General features: G+C 36.1%; 1 protein-coding gene and 1 long non-coding RNA gene across 2 annotated transcripts in view; one reads left to right on the top strand and one right to left on the bottom strand.

Annotated features, from left to right (window-relative positions):
• Positions 1-10103: 10103 nt before the first annotated feature.
• On the bottom strand, positions 10104-20331 carry LOC119071537. The gene is made up of 4 exons (XR_005086679.1): positions 20322-20331; positions 16511-16516; positions 11660-11796; positions 10104-10116 (listed from the first exon to the last, which is right to left on the bottom strand). It is a non-coding gene; the product is annotated as an uncharacterized LOC119071537 (long non-coding RNA).
• A 257-nt stretch (positions 20332-20588) lies between these two features.
• Positions 20589-22251, top strand: part of LOC119071536 — a 49406-nt gene continuing 47743 nt past the window's right edge. Inside the window, exon 1 of the mRNA XM_037176422.1 lies at positions 20589-21017. Within this exon, the coding sequence (XP_037032317.1) occupies positions 20894-21017 (124 nt within the window). The 5' untranslated portion in view covers positions 20589-20893. The remainder of the gene's footprint in view (positions 21018-22251) is intronic.

The following is a 22251-nucleotide window of genomic DNA, read 5'->3' as shown; positions in this document are numbered from 1 at the left end:
ATATCTTCGAAAAACCGTAAAGCACTTATTGGGCCACAGCTCGGGAGGGGTCGATCCAAAATCACTCATCTTCGAACTTAGCCTGTCTTTTGACATTACCAAACGGGAAAAAAAAGAATTTTCAAAATCGGATGCGTTTTACTCAAGTTATCGTGCAGACAGACAGACGGACAGACAGACAGACGGACAGACAGACGGACTTTTTTTTTCGCGGATTTGGCATCTCTAGACAACCACAATAGGTTTCTTCTTACTCAGGGAGTCCAATTCGACGTGTTACAAACGTATGCGTAAACCTATAAGACCCCAGTACTTCGTACGGGTCTAAAAAATATGTTGAGAGAGGAACGGAATGCACTTTTTTGTATTGACATTTTTTTGATGTTTTCGTGATTTTCTTTTGTTGGATTTGATGCAATTTTTTTAAACGTTTAGCGTTTTTAATGGTGGAGTTTTTGTCTTAACCGCATGTCATGTTTAAGCGCCAATGATGCGATTTTGAATTTGGCATCAATTTTTAATTCTGACGAATTTTATTCAAATATATTTTACCATTAATGATTGAGGTCGGATGTGAATAAAGTCTCATCAAAGCATACGATGCTTTAAAGATACAAACACAAAATCTACAAAAAACGAGCCGTCAGAACATTCGGAGCGTTTGCTGCGACTGAGCCCCGTACGAACCCGTACATCTATTGCGCACGTGACCCTAGTTCGTCCGTAGCCCTACTCTTCCCGTAAACGTCGGTAAAGTAAAATTTTTATGAAATTTATACGTCTTAAAAATTGCGCATAGCGCAATTACGAAGCCCCGTACGATGTTCCTTTCAAACGTAACACAAATTTCAAATTGACCTACAATTTCCTCAGTCCTATATTAACCTATATTTACCTATAAATAAACAATTTACTGATAAATATGCTAATATATAGCTCAAAATAACTATCTATACCGTTATATAGCTCAATATACTATATATATTTATATATATATATATCCATATTTGGGATCCTTGAAACACCACACACACATACCCAATCACTTCCCACTGATCAATAACTTTGTAAGAATTATTTTCACCGATTTATATTGTTTTTACAAAAATCCAAAATGGCGGCCGACGGCCATTTTGTTAGGAGGTGGAAAGTAGTACGGCTGCTTTACATTCGTTAGTACCTTTCAAACAAAAAAAAATTCATGAAATTTGGTCAAATTTTACTCGAGATATTAACAAAAAACACCACCTTCACTCTACGGCCGAGTAGCCTCATATAAGCTCACTCCAAGAGACCTAGCTCACGCTCCGGTGAACCGAATTTCATGAGCTTTTTTTTCCCTGATTGGTACGGTCAATACCTATCTAATAAAGCAAAATCTGTTCAAATTTGGCCAACGTTCAAGCAAAAACGGGTTGCCGCCCTGTACCTAGTTCACACCAAGGGGTCTAATTCACGAGTCGGTCATCCAATTTCCATAAACTTTTTTTTCGTCGATCGGTATTGTAAATACCTTTTATTTGACGTATCACTTACAAGTGTAGCCTTTAAATGGCCAGAGATATCTTCGGAAAACGTTAAATCACTTATGGGGCCCCAGCTCGGGAGGGGTCGACCCAAAATCGCCCATCTTCGAACTTAGCCTCACTATTTTGACTATCTTTCAGGGGAAAAAACATTTTTGAAATCGGATTTGATTTACTCAAGATATCGACGTGACAGACAGACGGACAGACGGACAGACGGACCAAATTTTTATTGCGGATTCGTCATCTATGAACATACGCAAACACTTTGCCCTTACCGTCTGCTTCGAATTCCATCAATTACACACGGCATCGTAATCCTATAAGCCCCTTCGTACTTCGTACGGGGCTAAAAACTCCGACCAATACTTTAATATTATAGGTTTTCCATAATCTTTTTACAATGATCCGTTTTATAGGAACTTATGAGTCAGTCTTTCACATCGGTAAAATCTTCTTTCAACCGAAAGTGGATGTCGCATTATTTTGTTGCAGTTATCGGTTCCTTGAAAACAAATTAAAAGATAATGGTTTTTTTATGAAGGACTTCGTTTTGGTGTTATTATTTCCGAACGGTGAAAGTAAGTAGTCTGGCGCCCGTCCTATATCTTTATATCGATTTTGTAATGAACGAAAGAAAAAATTGAACTTTTTTTTAACCATATGAATATAATGTCAATTTAATCTACCTCTCGTAACCTAAAGAAATTTATTGATTATAAGTCGAGGTCGGAATCAAAGATTTTTACTACCTGCCCCATGCGAAAGTTGACCATTACATAGAAATTGGGCCCTGCGAGAATGATCCAATACATGCGGACTATCTTCCTTTAATTTTTTCATTTTCGTTTGAAAATTAACTTTTGCATGGTAGTAAACCAGAATAGATTGATATCTGCTACGTAACTTTATTACTAATCAAAATTGTTGCTTCACGACATGAATTACTTTTAAAGCATCCAAGCATTCTTACAGTCGAAACTTCCCTAAAGACTACCGTTTCGGCCCGCTGGTTTTAATGATCTCGACAGTTCATCTCTATTTTATCATAAAATAGAGTGAAAACAAACTCTTTCAGGGGCCATCATGCTATACGTGAAACGTTAACTCACCTGCCGCAGGTAACTTTATCTCCAGGTAATCTACAATAGATACCACAGCTGTAGCGTCCCATACAAAAAATACAGCTGTGGCAGATAATGTAGATTACCTGGAGACAAAGTTACCTGCGACAGGTGAGTTTTTCGAAACTTTTTTGTCTGTGTAAATAATAAATTGTGTTGATGACTTTGAGTACGACATATTGTGAAATTTTTTGTCGTCAAACTTATCTTCCAACAAAAATTGGCGGTCGGATCTACTCTCACACCTTTCGATGTACAAGAGCCTTAGGGATGGGAGGCGTTCAAAATTATCGATAATATCAATCGAAAGAAATTATCGATAATCGATTAATCATATCGTTATCGATAATTTAATAATTATCGATAATTATCAAAATATCGAAATTTGATAATTATCAAAATATCGATATTTTGATATTTATCTGAAAATATATCGACAAATATCGGATTTTCGGACCGAAATATCGATATATCGAATTATCGATATCTTGATAATTATCAAAATATCAATAATTATCGATTATCGATATTTTTTTGATAATTTTCGATAAAAAAAAGTCGATAATTATCGATTATCGATAATTGATAATTATCGATAATCATTTTCATTATCGCCCATGCCTAAAGAGCCTCTCTGCGGATGATTTTTGACATTTCGAATAACCTTTGACTTGATCCATTAGAAGGTTCCGTTATTTGGTGCGGCAGTAAACGGGAAAAACAAATGGCCAATACTGTGGTATTACTTGTATGTAGGTGAATTCTTCGCTGTGTCTACGTCTTTTTCGCGTAAATGCCATAGCGAAGAAATCACCCGATTCGAAGCATAACACAGTAGCGACCATTTATTTTTGCTTTTCAGTTGCCATGAAAAAGGCTGTTAGCCTGTCGGTATTGAGTCAATATTTGTCTTTGGTACCAATTTGACAGCACTAGCGTCGCTAGTCGTTAGCGACGCTATTAGCGATGCTAATTTTGAAAATTTGTCGCCACTAGCGTCAGCACTCGCTAGAATGTCATTAGCGAAATTATTTTCGCTGATCGCTAATCACTTGGCTAATGAATAATAGAACTTTTTAGATATTGAACAATTTAATTATTTAAATTGTTATTTGCATAACTAGAAGTGAAGTGTTGAAAAATCAAGTTATGAAACTTATTTGACGATTCGGTAGCTTTAGCCCTACAAAAAATGCAGCAACGGAGAAACTGACGTATTTTTTGGTATGGCAGTTTCTTGAATGTTGTAGGTGTCAATGAGTTGTCATAAAACGGTTGTCGTAGCTCTTTCGAATTGACTTCGTCACACTAGAGCTACGCAGATGTTTTTTGTATTTATAATCGAATTTAAACTGAAATAAATGAAATGAAATGAAAGTGTTTTGCTTGAGTAGACCAATTTCAATTCACAATTCTTTGGACTACCAAAATTCACATGAAAGCTTGACTTTCCATTTGTTCATCCCTAGGGTGCAAATAAACAATCTTTTGCAACTCCCGTGAAAAGAGAATCTTTAACATTTATTTTCGGAACATTACTGTCGAACTTTTGTCTACATTGTGAACAAAAGGCAATTCTTTTCGGAAAAAGATTGCTCAGATATTATTTAAAGGCATTTCAGGATACTTTGGAAATACAAGATTTTGTGGATGCAAAAATTATCGATTTGCAATGTAGGACCTTCTGCATGTCAGATGACAATTTTTTGAAATGTCATCCTGAATTTGGTCGTCTATTCATTAAATACAATACTATTAAGCGCAGTAGTGTCCCTTCTGAAAGACTTTCCAGTTTTTCGAAATTCGTTTAGATAGCCAATATCTGACCTCTCAACCAACCTCAAAAGTCGAAGAAAATATTTTCTTCAAATGAGACCACTCAACCAACCTCAAAACTCGAAGAAAATATTTTCGTCAAATGAGACCACTCAACCAACCTCAAAAGTCGAAAAAAATATTTTCGATAAATGAGACCACTCAACCAGTCTCAGAAATCGGAAAAAATATTTTCGTCAAATGAGACCACTCAACCAACCTCAAAAAACGAAGAAAAAGTTTTCTTCAAATGAGACCACTCAACCAACCTCAAAAGTCGAAGAAAATATTTTCTTCGAATGAGACCACTCAACCAACCTCAAAAGTCGAAGAAAATATTTTCTTCAAATGAGACCACTCAATCAACCTCAAAAGTCGAAGAAAATATTTTCTTCAAATGAGACCGAACCAACCTCAAAAGTCGAAGAAAATATTTTCTTCAAATGAGACCACTCAATCAACCTCAAAAGTCGAAGAAAATATTTTCTTCAAATGAGACCACTCAACCAACCTCAAAAGTCGAAGAAAATATTTTCTTCAAATGAGACCACTCAAACAACCTCAAAAATCGAAGAAAAAGTTTTCGTCAAATGAGACCACTCAACCAACCTCAAAAATCAAAGAATAAGTTTTCTTCAAATGAGACCACTCAACCAACCTCAAAAATCGAAGAAAAAGTTTTCGTCAAATGAGACCACTCAACCAGTCTCAGAAATCGAGGAAAATATTTTCTCCAAATGAGACCACTCAACCGGTCTCAGCAATGAGACTACTCATCTGGCCTCGGAAATTGTATCAACGTTTTAAAATCAGAACTACAAATAGATATATCTGATTTAGCAACATGCGTAACGTCGATGGCAGTCCAAATTGAAAGTTAAGCATCATTCGTCGCGGTTAGTACTTGGATGGGTGACCAGAAAAAACATTACAAATAAGAAAAAGGTAAAAAAAAATCAAATATTACTAACGATTCTCTAAATAATTTCAGTCGATTTGGTCTAGCGAATTATAAGAAAAGTAAAGGGCAGTGGCCATCTGTGAACTCAACAGAGAAGTACAAAAAAAATCTTGCGGATAAATAACGAACGAAGAAAAAAGTTCCAAAGCATAGCCTAAAAAGAAATCAAATTTGAAAAGTCTCAAAACGGTCTAGAAAAAACTCAAAAAAGAGAAGTCTCAAAACGGCCTAGAAAGAACTCAAAGATTAAAAGTCTCTAACAGTCTAGAAAAAACTCAAAAAAGAGAAGTCTCAAAACGGTCTAGAAAAAACTCAAAAAAGAGAAGTCTCAAAAAGGCCTAGAAAGAACTCAAAGATTAAAAGTCTCTAACAGTCTAGAAAAAACTCAAAAAAGAGAAGTCTCAAAACGGTCTAGAAAAAACTCAAAAAAGAGAAGTCTCAAAACGGCCTAGAAAAAACTCAAAAATTAAAAGTCTCAAAACGGTCTAGAAAAAACTCAAAAAAGAGAAGTCTCAAACAGTCTAGAAAAAACTCAAAAATTAGAAGTCTGAAACAGTTTTTTTTTTTAAATAAGACACTCATTTATCCTCAACCAGTCTCACAACGTCTAACAAATCGAAAATGAGACCACTCATCCAGTCTCACAACGTCTAACAAATCCGAAATGAGACCACTCATCCAGTCTCACAACGTCTAACAATTTCAAAATGAGACCACTCATTCAGTCTCACAACGTCTAACAAATCCGAAATGAGACCACTCATCCAGTCTCACAACGTCTAACAAATCCGAAATGAGACCACTCATCCAGTCTCACAACGTCTAACAATTTCAAAATGAGACCACTCATTCAGTCTCACAACGTCTAACAAATCCGAAATGAGACCACTCATCCAGTCTCACAACGTCTAACAAATCCAAAATGAGACCACTCATTCAGTCTCACAACGTCTAACAATTTCAAAATGAGACCACTCATTCAGTCTCACAACGTCTAACAATTTCAAAATGAGACCACTCATCCAGTCTCACAACGTCTAACAAATCCTGAAATGAGACCACTCATCCAGTCTCACAACGTCTAACAAATCCGAAATGAGACCACTCATCCAGCCTCGAACATCCTCCATAAATCTTTGAAATGAGACCTCTCATTACTTTCGGATGAATTCCGATGAATCTTTGGATGAATTATCGGTCTCAAAGGTTCGAAATAACTAGACTCATCCAGTCTCATCTCCATATAAAAATTTCAGTCTCAAAAAGGTCTCACCGACACCTTTTTTTTACCCGGGTTGACCTGTTAGAGTCATTCTAATCTTTGAATTTCAACAATTTATTTATTTAATGTTTGTCATTGACAGGCGGCCAGAATATTATTAGTAATTATCCGAGAGCAGAGCTGTGGTAAAACTATTCACGCTTATTATGCGAATGAGGAAGTGGTAGAAGTCGTCATTCGTTTCTGTGCTGCCGGTCGGTAACAATTAATTGTTTAGCTGGAGTAATGTTGGGGCCCCGGTTGTTGTATTGACCGGTCACTCCGGTCGAATGCAAGGCATCAACAACAACATATAAATTGTTTTCATTCATGGACCATGAATCATGGTCGTAGAAGTAAGCAATACAAAAACTGGGGCCACAACATCATTCCTCCAGCTAAACTATTCACGCTTTTTGCAATAAATAAATTAGATAAAAAGGCCTATCATAAATTAAATAAAAAATCTATTATTTCCCATCAGTCAATACCATTTCTGTATTAGCACCTCGGGTCAGCACGTTAGTTCAAGAGACTTAAAATATAATTTCGTTTTCGCTTTATTTTTTTTTTACGGTTTCTTAATTGTCAATTGAATTGAATTTGTGACCTCGTATGCTTAATTACCATTTTGCGTTAATTGCATATTACGAATGCATTTCAATTGAGCCGAAAAAAAAACTGCATCTTCATTACTACACGAAGAGATACACTTTATTACCGTAATGTTTCAGGTTGAAAAATGCATTACATAAAAATGTCTCGTTAAAAAAGCTATAAACTTTTCGCAAATTTAACATTTAAATTGTACATTTTGTGCATTTCTGCGCTGCTTTTCGACAGTTTAATATCGTACTCGAAACAATAAAAGAAATTTTCTGAAAGTGCGAATTTTTAACGGTTAATTTATTGAAATGGCATTTTGTACGTGAATTTTATCTTTTGATTTTTAGCGCCCCGGTGTAACATTTATATCTCTTTGACAAATTAATTGGTGTGTTTTGAGTATATATTTTTCGCTTTAAAGATGAATTTTATGTGCATTTTGATGACGTAAAATGGTAAGCACTTTAGCGACCAAAGTTTGGTCTGAAGAAATTAATATTGAGTGACTTACGCTTTAGGGATCATTCATAAATTACGTGGCGCTTATTCAATGCTGCCATCAAAATTAAATCCTAAATATTTCGAAAAGTCCGCGATCTTTGAAATTGAAACTATGTTCTACCACCCACAGTTGTCTAGAAGATCGAGCTGAGGATCGATCAACTGCAAGTGAAGGAAAAAGTTAACTTTGCTCGAATGGGCCGATAGAACGTTCTTTCAATTTCGTATTGCTCGTATTTATCGAGTTATTCAAGATTTAATTTTGAAAAAACGTTACAGCCCTGTCACGAGTCTATTGCACGGGCTTTTTTAAGCGTGTATTTTACACATTGTGTGTAAAAACTTTTTAAAAGAGTGTACTTTACACATTTTCTGTGCACACACGAAAGTGTGAGTTACACACTTACAACAAGAAAAAAAATACGAAAGCGATGACTTTCTGAAGAAACGTCGAGTTCCTTGAAGAAATGACGAGCAGTTAGAAAGCTACCGTTTCTACAGCGATTGGTCATTTCTTCACATTTTGTAGAAGGAATATTCCATTTACATAACGTTGAACAAGTTTAGTAACAAATTTAGGCTACAATTTAGTCTTTTTTTGCTCGCTGAGCTCGTACCATTGTTTTCTTAATAGTTACGCTTTTATTTGTCCGTAAAGCTCCAATAGATTTAGATCCTTATGTATGTGTAATAATAGCTAGGTGGAAGCACCGACATTTGGTGAGTTTTAAAATTCAGTTTTTTTAAGTTGCCAATAACATTTACACAATAGGGCAATTCCCGACCCGAGTTTAATTATTTATACTGGAGTATAAAAGTTTAAAGTTGAAGAGTTGACATTTTCGTATAAATGTGATGATTGTTGACTGAAAAATATTTACCTTTTTAGTCGACGGATTTTGATCAAACTAACTGCCAGTGTGTAGCAAATGATTTCAGCATTCCGGTAAACTAATTAGTTTTTCAATTGGACAAATATCTTGCGAGCGATAAGACTTTGAAATCATGAGGTGATCAATACGTAAATTACGTTTTTCCAAACTCTTATCGCTCGCAAGATATTTGTCCAATTGAAAAACTAATTAGTTTACCGGACTCCTAAGATCATTTGCTACACACTGGCAGTTAGTTTGATCAAAATCCGTCGACTAAAAAGGTAATTATTTTTCAGTCAACAATCATCAAATTTATACAATAATGTCAAAATCTTAAACTTTAAACTTTTATACTCGAGTATAAAAAATTAAACTCGGGTCGGGAATTGCCCTAATGCCAAAAATGTGTAAAACATGGGAAAATGTGAATGGCCGTAGTACAAATTCCAAGAAAATGTGCAAAAAATGGGAAAAAGAGGAATGGCCGTAAAACAAATTCCCATTTTTGCACATTTTTTGGGATATTTTTCCTCCCATTTTTTGAACATTTTCTGGGAATTTGTTCTATGGCTCCCATTTTTTACACATTTTCTGGGAATGTGTTTTACGGCCATTCCTATTTTCCCATTTTTTGCACATTTTCTGGGAATTTTTTCTATTGCCATTTACTATTTCCCACTAATTTCCCACCAAAATTACATTCTTATGATAAGGTCAGTTTATGTTCTACAGTAATCAAATTTAGTATTCCCTTTACTTACCATAGTTCCTCAATCCACATAAAAATAGCTATTTTCATAATAAGGTAGTAAATGGGATTGTTTTGCACACTAGATGTGAGATTGCCGATACGAGCGAAGCGAGTTCGGCAACACATCGTGTGCGCAAAACCCCCATTTACTACCATGTTAGGAACAAGGTTTTATCTCCTGTAATGTCATAATCACCATAAAAAACAAATTTCAAAAATCAAACTGAAACATAAACACGCCATGACGCCGTCACTCATTCATATTCCCCACAAATAAAACACACATCTAGTATACTGTCAAGAATTTGTCAATTTTCAGTGAATAAATGAGAAATTATCGAAGTTTTCCGTGAATAAATGTGAAATTATCGAAGTTAGCCGTGCACAAATGAGAAATTATCGAAATTTTCAGTTAATAAACGCAAGGCTGTATACTTTGGGGAGGTCACGCAGATACAGATACGCGGGTTACACACCACAGTTGATGATAAAATGGCCGATTTCATACAAAAATTCACCTACTCTGATGATTCTCGTCGTCTTGATGATGTGGTGAATTTTTTTACATGTAAAATCATCAGAAGTGATGTGTTCCCGCGAATCTAATAAAATGGCGGTCTGCGTGACCTCCCCAAAGTATACAGCCTTGAATAAACGTACGTTCTGTGAATCTTCTTCTTCTTCTTCTTTTTCAGCCTGTTTCTATCCACTGCTGGATGTAGGCCTCTCCAACTTCTTTCCATTTCGTACGATCCATTGCCATTTGCTGCCAGTTTGTACCTGCAATATTCTTAATTCCGTTTGTCCATCTCTCTGGTGGTCTACCTATAGCTCGTCTTTTATATGGTCGCCAGTTCATGATCTTTTTGGTCCAACGTTCGTCTGTCCTTCTTGCAATATGTCCCGCCCAGCTCCATTTCAGAGATGCTATTCTTTCCATGACATCAACGACCCTGGTTTGTTGTCGAATAAATTGATTCGTCATTCTGTCTCTGAGTGTTATTCCAAGCATACTCCGTTCCATGGCTCTTTGTGTCACTCTCAATTTATCTTCGGATGCTTTCGTTAAAGTTAACGTTTCCGCTCCATAAGTGAGCACTGGAAGGACACAAGTGTCGAAAACTTTGCGTTTCAGACTATTATTCATTTTGCCTTTGAAAATTAGTCTGAGTTTTCCGAACGCTGCCCATGCAAGACCAATCCTACGTCTTATTTCTGCAGTCTGGTTGTCGAGACCTAACTTCAGTTTATGTCCTAGATATACATAGCTGTCGACTCGTTCAATGACAGTGTCACCAATTTTGATTTCTCTATCGTCCCTGATGTTGGTCATGACTTTTGTTTTCGATAAGTTCATCTTGAGGCCAACTTTGATTGCCTCTTCACTTAACTGTTGTAGCATAAGCTGAGCCTGACCTATATTCGCTGCTATCGGTACAATGTCATCAGCGAAGCGGAGATTGCTCAGGTACTCTCCATTTATCTTTATTCCCATTTTACTCCAGTTTAACTTCTTAAGAATACTCTGCAGAATCGCCGTGAATAATTTCGGTGAAATAGTGTCACCCTGCCTTACACCTCGGCCAATTCTGAATTTCTCCGTGCTCTTATGAAGTTTTATACATGAAGTAGCATTTTTGTACACATATCGAATTGTGTTGGAGTACCTTGAGTCTACTCTACATTCGTCTAATGCGTCCAATATCGACCATGTTTCCACTGAATCGAAAGCTTTTTCGAAGTCTATGAATAGCAAGACTATGTCGATGTTGTATTCACGACACTTCTCAATAAGCGTTCTCATCACCTGCAAATGGTCGTTTGTGCTGAAACCAGATCTGAAAGCAGCTTGTTCAACAGGTTGGTAGAAGTCGAACTTGTTAGTGTTCCTCTTCGTAATGATTTTCATAAACAACTTGTAGAGTGTTGACAATAGCCTTATGGGCCGGTAATTTTCCAGCTTTGTTATGTCTCCTTTTTTATGCAGCAATGTAATTACCGCATTTTCCCAGGCTTCTGGTACTTCTTCCCATTGGAGACATTTATTAAACAAAGCCGTGATTGCCTTTAATAAGGAGTCTCCACCCAGTTTAATGGCTTCCACTGGAACACCATCTTCTCCGGGATCTTCTGTGAATGGCGTGTTTAAATCTAGCCCATTTTGATTCTAAAAGTGACACTCAAATTGTGAATATTATGACATTACAGGAGATAAACTTCGTATATACCATGTACGTACTTCGTACATGTTACACACATTCATACTGATACTGCTGTCTCGCGTGCATAAGTGTATATGTAATCGAGCTATGTTTCAATGTGATTTCATATGGATTGTATTGTATTTGTGGATTGAATAGCGTTGAAAACAGAAACCTAACGTAAGTTCATCGGGTGTACGGCCATTCCCATCTTTTACACATTTTCTGGGAATTTGTTTTACGGCCATTCCCATTTTCCCGTTTTTGACATTGTATAATGTTATTGGCAACTTAAAAAAAACTGAATTTCAATACCCACCAAATGTCGGTGCTTCCACCTAATCTTAATCTATTGGCGAGAAGAATCGACGACTTCCTCAAGAAAAAGTGAGTTCCTAAAGAAACGTTGACTGCTCGTCATTTCCTCAGGAACTGGGTGTTTCTTCCGAAAGTCACCGTTTCTTATGTCGTCGAAACTTCAGTGCAATGAATTGAAAACATGGATTCAACCATTCTTTAACTGACACAGATGTTGGTTTTGGGTTGACGGAAAACTTCTTAGTTTCTTAAAATTCCTTTTCCTTTTACAAAGAACAAAGACATCTCTAGGTATGGTCTGGTGTAATGCGAACTAGTTACTCGCTTAACATTATTTGCACCTCATTGCGTTCTTTGAAGCTTTAGAACTAATAAAACAATAGACTATGCCAATCATATTTATCCAATGATGCCATTTTAAAGGTCATCAATAGTGGTGACTTTATCACTATTTTATTTTACCGGAATCATGCACACATTCAAATAAAAGCATTTCCGCCAAAAAAATCATTTTTTAAATTAACGGTCAAAATAATTTCAGTTTTGTGGTGTCACTTACAACTAACTTCACAACAGACATGTCAAGAATTTTGTTTACCTGAATGGCAACATATTTTTGTAGGTTTTCTTCACATTTTACCGACTGAATCAGCACGAAACGTATTGCAGGCAATTTCTAGGCACATAAAATTAAGGAATTGAACACTGAATGGCACAATTCACACCAAATTACTTTTAAAAATGAGATTTTCACAACACCCACAATGTTTGACCAAATTAATTTGTCTTTAAAAGTATTTCGGAGAATTTGTCCTAAATTCTGTTTAAGACACTAGCATGAGCACACTCGGAACTATTTTCTGTGCGAAATTTAAACTGAATCACTTTGTTTTACGCGAAATACTACAAATTTTCGACAAAAACTTGTTTGAGATTTAAAATTTACTGTCCCGATTTGACATTTCATCAAAACAAAATTCAGTGAATCAGTCAAAACTGGATGAACTGAATGAACAATACTACTCATACTACTGTAATTGCAAAGTGGCAAACTTAAGACCTTATGTGGAATTTGGGTGGAAAATGGCGCAAATCACATATTTCAGGAATTTATAAAGTGAAAAATCTTTCCGGTTTCAAGTTTTTTCGTCAAAAGACGAGACACAGGTAACTTTATTTTCAATTTTTAGCTGTTTTATGTAAAAAAATTGAGAAGAAAAATCATTTTGGCTTAGTCTATTGAATTGTTTACCATCACATGTTCGGTTTTGTCTGGCGAACGGAAGGATTACTGGTAAAATGAATATAAAAGATGAAATAACGTAATTTTTTGTTGTTGTTACATCTACACGAGTAATTATCGTTAATTAACTTCAACTTGTACTTTTATGTAGATGTTCGTTTAGTCTGAACTTGGTTTCAGCAAGACAAAAAAACAACAAAAAAAAACAAAAATGCAGCTGCGCTTGAGGATACGTTTGCATAAAAGCCATTCGCAACAGTCGCGATGTGTACGGTTTATGAACGTTCTTATATTTACATGCAATGTCTCCGGCATAAAATGAAGCAGACATTTTAATAGCAATTTAAAGTTACAAATATATTTGACTTGTCGCTCAGTCAAAGTATAAAAATTTCCATGCAAAAAAAATTCTGAAAGGAATATTTCTTGTTAATATCAAATGATAATCCATGTTCTAGCAGGTGAAATAAACGATTTTTTTTTTAGTTATCCTCGTCATTCCAGTTTTCACTAATGATGTAATTATTTAACATTTTCCAATGAAACAATCTCTCAGAATCGAAACCATTGACACTTCAAACGAATTCGTCGTCAACCACCGAAACAACTTCAATGCAAACTTTAAGATCGTGTAAATCTTTATAGACGTTTGTAGCTCCTTTGAATTGTGAATACATACTGCAGCTACGCAATTCATGTAATTAGGAAAATTTATCAGAAATAAATGAAATGAAATCTTTTTGTCGTGCCCGACATTTGGTGACTTCGGATGAATGGGACGCAGGAAGGGACGGCTACTTCTTCTTCTTCTTCTTTTCTAGCCTGTTTCTATCCACTGCTGGATGTAGGCCTCTCCAACTTCTTTCCATTTCGTACGATCCATAGACATTTGCTGCCAGAGCCAGTTTGTACCTGCAATATTCTTAATTCCGTTTGTCCATCTCTCTGGTGGTCTACCTATAGATCGTCTTTTATATGGTCGCCAGTTCATGATCTTTTTGGTCCAACGTTCGTCTGTCCTTCTTGCAATATGTCCCGCCCAGCTCCATTTCAGAGATGCTATTCTTTCCATGACACCAACGACCCTGGTTTGTTGTCGAATCCATTGATTCGTCATTCTGTCTCTGAGTGTTATTCCAAGCATACTCCGTTCCATGGCTCTTTGTGTCACTCTCAATTTATCTTCGGATGCTTTCGTTAAAGTTAACGTTTCCGCTCCATAAGTGAGCACTGGAAGGACACAAGTGTCGAAAACTTTGCGTTTCAGACTATTATTCATTTTGCCTTTGAAAATTAGTCTGAGTTTTCCGAACGCTGCCCATGCAAGACCAATCCTATGTCTTATTTCTGCAGTTTGGTTGTCCAGACCTAACTTCAGTTTATGTCCTAGATATATGTAGCTGTCGACTCGTTCAATGACAGTGTCACCAATTTTGATTTCTCTATCGTCCCCGATATTGGTCATGACTTTTGTTTTCGATAAGTTCATCTTGAGGCCAACTTTGCTTGCCTCTTCACTTAACTGTTGTAGCATAAGCTGAGCCTGACCTAGATTCGCTGCTATCGGTACAATGTCATCAGCGAAGCGGAGATTGCTCAGGTACTCTCCATTTATCTTTTTATTCCCATTTTACTCCAGTTTAACTTCCTAAAAACACTCTGCAGAATCGCCGTGAATAATTTCGGTGAAATGGTGTCACCCTGCCTTACACCTCGGCCGATTCTGAATTTCTCCGTGCTCTTATGAAGTTTTATACATGAAGTAGCATTTTTGTACACATATCGAATTGTGTTGGAGTACCTTGAGTCTACTCTACGTTCGTCTAATGCGTCCAATATCGACCATGTTTCCACTGAATCGAAAGCTTTTTCGAAGTCTCTGAATAGCAAGACTATGTCGATGTTGTATTCATGACACTTCTCAATAAGCGTTCTCATCACCTGCAAATGGTCGTTTGTGCTGAAACCAGATCTGAAAGCAGCTTCTTCAACAGGTTGGTAGAAGTCGAACTTGTTAGTGTTCCTCTTCGTAATGATTTTCATAAACAACTTGTAGAGTGTTGACAATAGGCTTATGGGCCCGTAATTTTCCAGCTTTGTTATGTCTCCTTTTTTATGCAGCAATTGTAATTACCGCATTTTCCCAGGCTTCTGGTACTTCTTCCCATTGGAGACATTGATTAAACAAAGCCGTGATTGCCTTTAATAAGGTGTCTCCACCTAGTTTAATGGCTTCCACTGGAACACCATCTTCTCCGGGAGACTTTTTGTTTTTCATCTCGGCTACTGCGGCCTTAACTTCCTCAACAGTTAGGTCGGGCATATCCTCCGATCCCACGTTTCTTATTATTGGTCTATCTTCGGTTTCTTCCATTGGACTCTGTCTTGCTGAAGAAAGCAAATTCTCATAAAATTCTGTTGCAATATTTAATATCGCATTTCGATCCGTTTGGATCGTTCCTGTTTTGTCTCGTAATTTGAAGATTTCTATTTTGGTGTTTGTCATTTTTCTCCGTAGGACTTTCATATTGCAGTTAGCTTCAATTATGTTTTGAGCCAATTGGACATTATATTTTCTTTCATCTGATCTCCTTGCTTTGTTGATACTTTTAGACAAGTTCCGGTATTCTACCGAATCTCGCCCTCCGTTTTTTACCAACTCTGCTCTGCTTGCGATCAGGTCTAATGTTTCTCTGCTGAGTTTTGAAGGGACGGCTACGGCTCGTCGTTATTCTTAAACAATTTAATGTTGTGGTTTTGCTTCCGTTTGCATGACATGAACATTCGTGAACAGAGCCAAAGAACTTCCAAAAAAATGTCCATGCCCACGCATGCATACCGATCTTTAAAGTCGTTTAAAATCTTAAGTTAAGCTTGATTAATTCACCGGGTATGCAAACCATTTTCTGCCCACCAAACTTCGCCAACTGTCCTTTCGTCACTGGGTAATAACCGCATGTACTTTGTTATTTTAGTCTTTTCGTCCATCGCTAGCAGGCAACACTTTGTTTGGTTTGAAACTTTTAGGAAAAGCGAACAAGCCGCAACTTATCGCTAAGCCGTTTCCGATGGTCCAACGGCAAACATATTAACAGTTTTATAGTCTCAATTGAAAGAGATTACTTTGATCAAATTTTTGTTGTGTAGTGTGGGTAAATGATATAAGTTTGTTTTCGATAATGTGCATGAGACACATGAGACAGCCTTTGACTGATAAATATCTCTTGTTAGTGGCCTACTAACAAAGATAGTTGGTTGTCAAAAGTGTAAGAAATTTAATGAAAAACGTTATTTTATTGTCCTTTGTAGGCATTATAAGATTCTTAACTAATTTCTGAATTTTTTTTTTGTGTTAAAATATACATTTGGGCATATCACTTTTTATGTGTCGAGTCGATGCAAAGATAAACCCAAACTCCCTCTTCGAGCTGATGCATAATGTTGGTCTTACCACACAGAGATATATAAAAAAAAATTACCGACTGTAATGCTTCAGTGTACGATCCAAACAAAAACAAGATCAAAAATTCATCATACGTTTGCGTTTATTTTTCGGATATTTTCGTTCTCTTCGCTTTTACATTGGAATTTTGCCCCTATTTAACATACTTTTGCGGCATCAGGTAGAATAACGTGACTGCATACTTTTTTTTAAAAAACAAATATAAAATTTTTTTTTTGAAAAGAACTTCTTGGGCTCTTGAATGTTAGACGGTTTTTTTTCGGCTCTCGGAGGTATATTAAATGTTAACAAGTTCATTCTTAAAACAAATAATAAATAGTCAGCGGTATGCAGCAGTATAGTTAAAACTGAAAAAAAAAATTGATTAAATGGAAGTTTAAATTTATTTGATCGATTCAGATCAAGCAAAAAATGGAATTCGAAAGCCCATCTAAGTAATGGTGGAATGACTGTTTCTCCTCTGTCTCTTTTGTGTCTTTCATTTTTAATTGTTAGGAACACATGTATTAAGAAGCATTATTTAAACTAGTCTTACTAACTTACTGTGTACTGTGTACTGATCGAATGGAGTTAACTTACTGTGTACGATCGAAGGGAGTTACAAAAAGTCACCTGCACCTGTAATCCACAGTCAAAGTCTACCTTCTCTACCACCTTTTTGACTGATAAATCTAAAAGAAAAACTTGTCTATGAGACAACTGGACAACGGTGGTACATCGTACATATAGTGTGTGAAAGTACAGAAATAAATTTGCTGTTCTGGAAACGAAAATCTGTTACTTCTGTTGGCTAAACTATTTTTGTGATTTGGGACAATACGGACAATACCCTCTCTAGCAACCAAGCAACCAAACTACTTTTATTAAGGTGGTGAAAGAATCAAGTAACCTTTGGAATTTACGAGTACATTACAGCGTAGTCAGTCAAAATATAGAATAGTGTTTGTAAGAATACAAAGAAATAATGTGTAAATTTGACACAGAGAACTGAGAGTTTGGTTGCTAAGAGTATTGTTTGGCATCATAATTCGACATTTTTCGTCACTGCACCTACGATCGAAAAGTTCGATCAAAGTAACTTTGTCGGCCGGTAAACAAAGCCAACAATGGAATTTCATATACATTTTGTGCACCGGCCAACTGAAATACGACATATTTTGCCATGATTTTTCGTTGAGAAGTGGCAGTTTTTCCCGAACTATATATCGTGTGGGAAAAGACTTCTTTTCTTTACGATTTATAGTGCGTGAAAGTAATCACATGAATGTTTCCATGACTATACGATTGATCAAATTTCATATGGTGAATGTGAAGTGTGTATGTTTTCAAGTTAATTGATGTGTTTTGTCTATTTCAGTTGTCCGATGCACAAAACGTTGTTCGTACCTCGACAGGAAATGGATTTTTTCAGAACACGTCCTAATTTTCCTTTCGAGCGAAGCGAGTAATTTATTACAGGTGCTAAAAAATAGTTATTTCCTGTTATTTTAAGAGGGTTACTTCTGAAAAACAGAAGACCAAAATCGGACACAATTTCTATTGGAATTTTTTAAACGTGCTAAGTAAGGTATTCGACTCCAGAAACCAAAACCACTTTCAAAAAAAAAATCGAAGCTTGTGTGGCTAGTGTCAAAAACCGAAAACTTGCACTTTTCTTACAAAAATTTCTTCCGTTACACGAGCCGTACATGGTCGTGTGGGGTGTCATTAAAAAGGAAATTGCATGTACTTCCAAGGCAAATCGGTCCTTATTCGGTTTAAATTCATCCACGCTGAGATATATACATTTGAAGTTTTCAACCGAAAAAAAAACTGAAAACTTACACTTTTCTTACAGAAATTTGTCGAGGTACACGAAACGTGCATGGTCGTGTGGGGTGTCATTAGAAGGGTAATTGTATATACTTTCAGGGAAAGTAGGGTCTTATTGGGGTTTGAAGCATCTACGACAAATTATGAGAAGTTGAAATGTCTAAGTGCTTATATTGAATCGTAGATGCTACCAAACTTCCGTAAGCTCTACTGTCCCTGAAAGAACATGCAATTACCTTTCTAATGACACCCCACACGACCATGTACGGCTCGTGTAACTGAAGAAATTTTGTAAGAAAAGTGCAAGTTTTCGGTTTTTGATCACCTCACACTAGCCACACAAGTTTCGAAGATTTTTTTTTGAAAGTGGTTTTGGCTTCTAGAGTCGAATACCTTTCTGGACGCATATAAAAAATTCCACTGGAAAATGCGTCCGATTTCGGTCTTCTGTTTTTCAGAAGAATCTCTCTAAGAAAAATACTATTTTCGCCCGCAATCGAGTTTTTATAAGTAATTTCCGGAGGAATTTTTGCAGCCTCAAGATCTTTCTATTTCTCATACACTTCGTAAAATAATAAAAATGTTTCAGAAAATTAATATGTTCTATTAGGGGTGTGCGATGGATAAAGGATCGAGACTGGCACCCCTAGATGTCAAAAACTCGATTTTTTCAATTGAACCATTTTGCCTTAATTTTAGACCAAACAAACACTCACGACACAAACATTTCTCACATGATTTTCAAAAACTTTTCTGTTCTACAACATTCCCAAGAATTTAAGCCCACTAGAGCAAAGATCGAATTATTTTCTTGATAGAATTTCCGATTTTTCAAGTTTAAGATCCACTCAATTTTTCATAGTCGGCAAACTTTGACGAACTCACCAAAAATACTTTCTCGATAAACTTCGCCTGGATTTTATTTTTTTCTGTTGCACTGGACTCCAATTAGTAGAATATTAGTCTTTAGTAGCAGCTAATAAGGATCTCAAAGAAGGCTTTTGGTAGAAGTCGAAGTAGATGGGAGACCGAAAACTAAAAAATTTAGCTTCTATGATTTTTCGCAAGTTGTAAATGAATTTTTAAAATTTACGCCAGTCTCGATACTTTATCCATCGTACACCCCTAATTGACAAAACGTTTTTTTTTATCAAAACATCTTTTTCCTTATGTAGTTCAATAAATAATTGAAACTTTTACCAGCAACTTGACCTTTATCAGTTGTTTCTTGTCGACTGCACTGAAAACTTTTTTCGTACCATGTACCAATTTTACCGTTTATTTGGAATTTTGGGGGGGGGGGGGTTCGAAAAATGGACACATTCGGACAGGGGGTAGGGGGGTGTCAAAAATATCGGAAAAACAGCGGACGTCCTTTTTGAATGTCCCCTAGACGATTAGTCACTCTGAGTCGGGGGACATCGAAACATCAATAAAACGAAACCAAAATCGCAAAAAATAAATTCAAAAGAAATTGAGTCCATAAATTCGCGATCTTTGATGAGAATCAACGAGTTCAAGAATGCAATGCATAAATTCGAAAAGATTGAAAAGGAGAATAAACACACCGCATCAAAACGTTATACCGTGCATTGGTGTTAGTGATAGCGCCGGCACTAAGCAAGTGAATGCACGTCTCAACAAGAATGAAATAAGATTTCAATACAACAAAGTTAAAAGAACATAAATAAATAAACATTTTACTTATTATTCAGTTTTCTTTTCATCGCATTCTCCTGGAATCGGATTCCCGGCTGTGCTTAACGGCACACTAGAAGGATGCTGTAAATTTTGCTGTAAATATGAGATCAGATCGTGGAGTAAAAACTGAATTAATGAAAGTTCAAAGTGTGTGTGAACTCACATAAGCTAAGCATTACGTCTAAACGTTACAGTCTTGCGACCATTCATTGTTAAAACAGTAAAAATTTGGTTAATGTAAATAACAACAAAAATTTTAAAAAATTAATTCCTTAGTCAAACTACTGTCCATATCATCCACCCTAATAAACACTGTCGCCCGCTCTCATAACTCACGACCACATGCTCAATTTTCATTCAATTCACTTTTCTCACAGCATTCGTACAATGCTCGTCGATTTTATCCTCACACATGTTCAACGATCAACAGTTTAGTTCGAGCTACCGAAGTGGATAGACGTGCGTACGCGTGTTAGCTCGGTTTCTTTTTTAATTACATGGTGTGTTGCGAAGCTATTTAGTTTTCAGTTTTTGATTCTACAATCTAAAAAAAGTGAATTTTGGATGTCCGTTGTTCGAAATATTAATTACAGTTTTGTGGATGTTGTACCAGCCGAAGCAGAGATAGTCTTAATTGAAAAATAATTTTAAAAAAAACTAAAATTCCGTTAATTGGAAGTGTGTTGTGTGTAAAAGTCGTGCACTCTGATCAATTAACTTGTATACTGGATTAATATGGAGATGTCAATTTGTTTGTGTTTTCTGTTAATGATTATCGGATACGTCAAAAACAGCGACGGAGCAGAGGAGTCTGATGCTTTAATGCAAAATTCCTGGAATTTGGATACACTATCTCCAGGTACTGAAAAATATTAATTTTAATGTTTGATTTGACTTACCAATCGTTTGGTGTGATTGCTTTCCACAATCGGAGTACATCAAAATGAACCTTTCCCCGTCAGTCGTCAAAAGCGACAACAGAAATAGATTAGAAATAAGTTAAAATCACATCCGCAATTCAATCAATTTAATATGTTACGAGTCAAGTCAATCAATAACATCCTCTGGTCGTGTTGTTGAACGGTAATCTAAACAAGACTGAAATTTTCGCCTTAGAAATGGGTTGAGATAATTATAAAGTCTGACTTCAGTTCAAGAAGCCATTTAAACGGGAAACATTTAGACATCAATCTGTTGGTAACGACAAACGTATTGGTAACTATATCTATCGTAATTTACAAGAGGTAGCTCATTAAAGCCTACTCAAAATAAGCAATCGTTATCGAATGTTTACCCTTTTAGTGGCGTCAAGAAAGTGATTTAAAAGATTCATATCATACAGTGTAGCTGTTTGACACTTAACAATTGAGTATGTACACTAAAAAAAAAAGCAAACGACGCGGACACGATTCGAATTTCCAATTTTCATTTTTTCGAATTTTTTTCCAAACATTCGGAAAATTCTTAAGTTTTTTCAACCGCATCGTGCATGCTTGACCTCAAATAGACACATAATGAATTACATCTTCTTGACTATGCCTACCATTCAGCCAACAACAAACTCCATTCAATTATTTTGCCCCGGCCTTCCCATAATTCCACGCCGCACATTCCATCGCGAACCGATTTCACTACAGATTAAATCAACATTTTTAATAATAAATAAAAATAAAAACGAATTAACACACAGCATCGAAGAGGAAATGAAATGAATCTTAATCACAACTCAGCCGCACTGAGAGGCTAACATTATAAGTGGTTACCGTTCACCTGTCTCCAATGTCGGCACAAATTAAGTAGCATTTCTATTGTTACGTATTGTGTACGCTATCGCTATATATATATAACAACGGACGGAATGTATTGATATATGAAATAACGAGGTAAAAAAAGAGCAGAATAGAAGAAAAAACCTTACGTATACGACAGCAGCAACAACAACCCGTGTGAATTTGCATAAATTTTAGAAAGAATTTCGTATTAAGAAACGATATACGATGTCTTGTGGGATCTTGTGTGTTGGATTTTGATATTTAATGCTGTAATTTGACCTGGAGACATCCTTGTTTTGCATTATCATTCGTAGGTGAATG

This window comes from Bradysia coprophila (genome assembly GCF_014529535.1).
Source record: "Bradysia coprophila strain Holo2 chromosome IV unlocalized genomic scaffold, BU_Bcop_v1 contig_5, whole genome shotgun sequence".
NCBI classification, from domain to species: Eukaryota; Metazoa; Arthropoda; class Insecta; order Diptera; family Sciaridae; genus Bradysia; species Bradysia coprophila.
This window is presented reverse-complemented; position numbering and strand designations above follow the sequence as displayed.